We start from the raw sequence: 3,561 nt of genomic DNA, 5'->3' as shown, positions 1-3,561 counted from the left end.
TGTGTTTCAGTAACATTTGACTAGATGTTTAAAGAGTTACCAAAACTGTGAGGAAGGATAGGCAATATGAGCATTAAAAATCAGTCTAATAACTACATCCAAATAGCATTATGGCATCGAATAGTATTTCCAGACGAAGGGTATGAGAAGAGAAACAGGCTTAGAGAGACTGAATATGCACAAAAACAAGATTCCAAAATGTCGCTGGGTTCTAAACATGTTAGCAGTTAAATTACACAAAAATACTGTTTTGAACAATGTACAGAACTCTCTACTCAAAATGCTGGTTCACCAGAACCACAGTACCAACGGTAACCTAAATGAAACTGTAATCCAACCTCTCTTTCCCTACTCTTACTTTCTTCTTCTACAAAATCTCCTCGACATCTTGTCCAAGATGTGACAAGAGAGGATCATTTTGACCAGCACCTAGTCTTACACTGACTATCAAATTGGGGATATGGGTTAATTTTTGCACATTTTTTCTTACAGGCCATTCATCTGTTTTCAAAACTTGAGATGAATTTTGCTGTTTACACTCTCAAAACCGACTCTCCAGATTGAGGTTTTGAGTTTTCTGCACGACTAAAGGGCTTCGAAATGTTGCTTCGTTCAGAAAGACGGATTCCCAAGTCGTCGAAAATAATAGAAAACAGCATGCTTACATTCACATGCTATGTGATACAAAAAAATTAAAATCCGGGTGCCGACAACCAAGCTGCTTCAACCAGGAATCAGCAGCACAAAGTAAAGACTCCAGCCGTTGCTGATCAACACTCTCTGCAGACATCCATAGATTTCCCTGCATTTTGTAGGTAGCAAGCCCAAAAGGTGGAAGAGCAATGCTATGAGTATTGTTGGTTTTAGCTCTTTTTTCTCTATCACAATCAAAAACTTCATTTTCTGCACCAAAACATTCACAATTAAAAATTTAGCACTTTGCTTGATATTATTATTAGGATCCCACTGCCTAGACATGAACCCAGAAAGCTCAAAAGAAAAATAACAGGCAATCCATAAGAAGGTTTTTAACAAACCTTGGAAGAACGGTGACAGAGTGTGATAAGTTAGGAAGCATGCTGATAAATCTTTAATGCTTCTTCCTGTTGGAATGTGATAAATAGGATACCTGAACCATATCCAGAAGGTTGCTTAGAGGTCAATGAACTTATAGCAATAATGGGTTTTTTTTTATAACCAATTAAGGAACTTACCAGGCAACTGACATCCAGCTTGCTGGACAAAGATCCACGCTTCTCAAAGACATCAGCAAGGGATAAGAACGGGAGAATTCATTGATCTGAAAGCAAATGGCAGAAATAAAATCAGAAGTTCTCTATGCAAACAATACATCATAATCATTCATCAAAATTCCGAAGTGCAAAGTCTGTCTGGAAAGGCTGTCATTCATTTCACTTGAAAAAGACTTAAAGCAACCTTTACAGACTAAATGTTCTAGGAACCTATATGGAAAACTTCAATATGTTACTTTCCCCATGTGTATCGATAAATTTGGCATAAATCTCAACAGTGGAGAACTTTGAAGTTACCTTCTCCATGAGTGGCACTCTTTCATAGGGCGATGCTCGTTCAAAGTATTGGAAAGAAAGATAGCCAAGCCTATCTCTGTGACGGTCTTGATCAAATCCTGAATCTTCAGAGTCCGCGTCCCAACCTTCTGATCTATCACTAGTGTTGACTAAAGATCCAAACACTTTATCATTATCACTACAGTCACTCCAGGAATCAATGTTGGATTCCTTGATTTCAGAATCGCTTGAATCACTCTCTTCTCGAGGAGCCCTGAGGTATCAAATACAAATGTTTAAACTTTAAATTCAAAAGCTTTTTTGAAGAAGAGAGACAATGTGGATCAAACTCTCCTGCAAACTTTCTCAAGGAAAGATTGACTATGAACTAAAAGTTTTATTATGCAGATAAACAGAACAGATTTTACAGTGAGAACAAAAGATCCACACACGCTTTATTTTGCAAATGAACAGAACAGATTTTGGGCTGGACTTGGAATCCTAAGTAAAATATTAGAAAAATTTGCAGGGGAAATATGATTGCCTGAATTTTCCGTAAGATTTGGTGGTATACAGTTGAAGAGCAGAAAGATATGGAACATAGTACTGAATAACTGTTTCTTCTATACTGCTATTCAACAAAATTGGCACACCAGTTCCGTAGGCACTGGGTTCGTCATAGATGTCCCAGAGGTCTCCCAGGGTAAAATATTCCACAGATTCTGCATCCGAATCTTGCCAATAATCATTCCGGTCCATGTCCTGAATGCATGTCTGCAAGATCAGAAAACGTTTCATCAGATTAATACTTTTAAAATTGTTTCTAAATTTAGTGAAATGTCTAAATAAAGAACAAAAACCGCCTAAACTCAAAATTTCAACAAAAGGCACTTAATAAAATTTTATGAATTCCTCAAACCGCTGAGTTCTACAGACTGAAATATAAAATTCTCTTTTAAATTCACGGAAGGATAAAGAACTGCAGTATAAATAATTAGCTTTATTTTGATCTCTTTATTTCGCGTACCTTTGGCATGTGATGAGCTCGGACATTTGGAGCCGTACATTCCAAAAAGCTTTCCAAGTTAGAATGCAGTGACTGGTTTAAACCAGACATGTCGTACACCGGACAATAAGTTTCTGCTGTCTGATCAGCCATGAGCGACACCAAACAAAGACTTTAAATTCGCCCACAAATCCTCACAAAAGAGGTTCTCTGCTATACACAGGCTCTCACGGATTCTTCAGTTCCATAATATGCATCAAAAGAGCATATAACGCCGAAGCTTTGACCATAAAATGCAGAGCAAAGAAAAATTTGAGTCATTCAATACCAACTGTCTAAGGCCTTTGTATTCTCATTCCGACATTTTAACAAGAACAGTCAAAGAAACTAATTTGGAGCTGAAAGCTACCAAAAAAACCCGTAAAATCTCACAAAACGACGCGATCGTTCGTATTCTCCTAAAATTTCACAGAATTCACAGTGATCATCGTAGAGAAGAGTGAATAAAACGCAGCAGGAAATTCAAAACTTGAAATTTAAGTTCAAACAACTCCAAAGGCAAGGAATGGTGCCTCTAAGACAACGCTACCTTATCCTTCGCAGTACTCCACTGTTTTGAGTGAAAATGAATTCAAATTTTCAGGAAACGAGCCACAGAAAATACCGTTTCCATCAATGCAAGGTATTGGGGGGCGAATCAATGGACTAAAATAAGAGATTTCCAGGCTTACAATGATTCCAGAAATGTTTCTCTGGTCCTGGGTTTACTCCGCCAGCAGAAGCTCAAATGACCTTGGTACATCGACACCTCTTTTAAGGGGGAGTAGCGGATCTCAAAACTTTATAACCACAACATATAATGGTTTGTCAGGCACGTGGAAATTAATTCCGATATCTATAAAGGCCGGCGCCGGACCTCCGCACCTTGTAAGAAGGGCTTGGTCTTTTATCAATATTATTAAGTTTTCTGGTTAGTTGGTTATGTTCTCTCTCCTTATAATGGCAGGATCAACTTATCCTTAACCT

At 37.9% G+C, this 3,561-nt stretch overlaps 1 protein-coding gene across 3 annotated transcripts; it reads right to left on the bottom strand.

The window, feature by feature from the left end:
• Positions 1 to 232: 232 nt before the first annotated feature.
• Positions 233 to 3,339, bottom strand: LOC149208920 (uncharacterized). Of its 3 annotated transcripts, none has more exons than XM_089394178.1 (7): positions 3,125 to 3,339; positions 2,557 to 2,993; positions 2,074 to 2,303; positions 1,551 to 1,803; positions 1,215 to 1,300; positions 1,038 to 1,129; positions 233 to 903 (listed from the first exon to the last, which is right to left on the bottom strand). In XM_089394178.1, exons 2-7 carry the CDS (start codon positions 2,686 to 2,688, stop codon positions 668 to 670), a joined length of 1,029 nt encoding a protein of 342 aa, XP_089250304.1. In that variant the 5' UTR covers positions 2,689 to 2,993; positions 3,125 to 3,339; the 3' UTR covers positions 233 to 667. The 3 variants fall into 3 exon arrangements, with proteins under 3 accessions (XP_089250304.1, XP_089250305.1, XP_089250303.1); XM_089394179.1 differs by having other exon boundaries at positions 2,557 to 2,815; XM_089394177.1 differs by having other exon boundaries at positions 2,557 to 3,339.
• Between the last annotated feature and the right edge of the window lie 222 nt (positions 3,340 to 3,561).

Source organism: Pinus tabuliformis, chromosome 1_2 (assembly GCF_031772625.1).
Source record: "Pinus tabuliformis cultivar Carrire ecotype Pingquan chromosome 1_2, CPIR1, whole genome shotgun sequence".
In the NCBI taxonomy this organism is placed as follows: Eukaryota; Viridiplantae; Streptophyta; class Pinopsida; order Pinales; family Pinaceae; genus Pinus; species Pinus tabuliformis.
The sequence above is the reverse complement of the archived record's forward strand: the minus strand, read 5'-3'. Positions and strand labels throughout refer to the sequence as shown.

Excerpts from the sequence above, each read along its gene's own strand:
- LOC149208920 (XM_089394177.1), bottom strand. The coding sequence starts at position 2,688 with ATGGCTGATCAGACAGCAGAAACTTATTGTCCGGTGTACGACATGTCT. Across the intron at positions 2,304-2,556 it reads GAGCTCATCACATGCCAAAG|ACATGCATTCAGGACATGGA; the intron begins GTACGCGAAATA and ends CTGATCTTGCAG. Across the intron at positions 1,301-1,550 it reads GAGTGCCACTCATGGAGAAG|ATCAATGAATTCTCCCGTTC; the intron begins GTAACTTCAAAG and ends ATTTGCTTTCAG.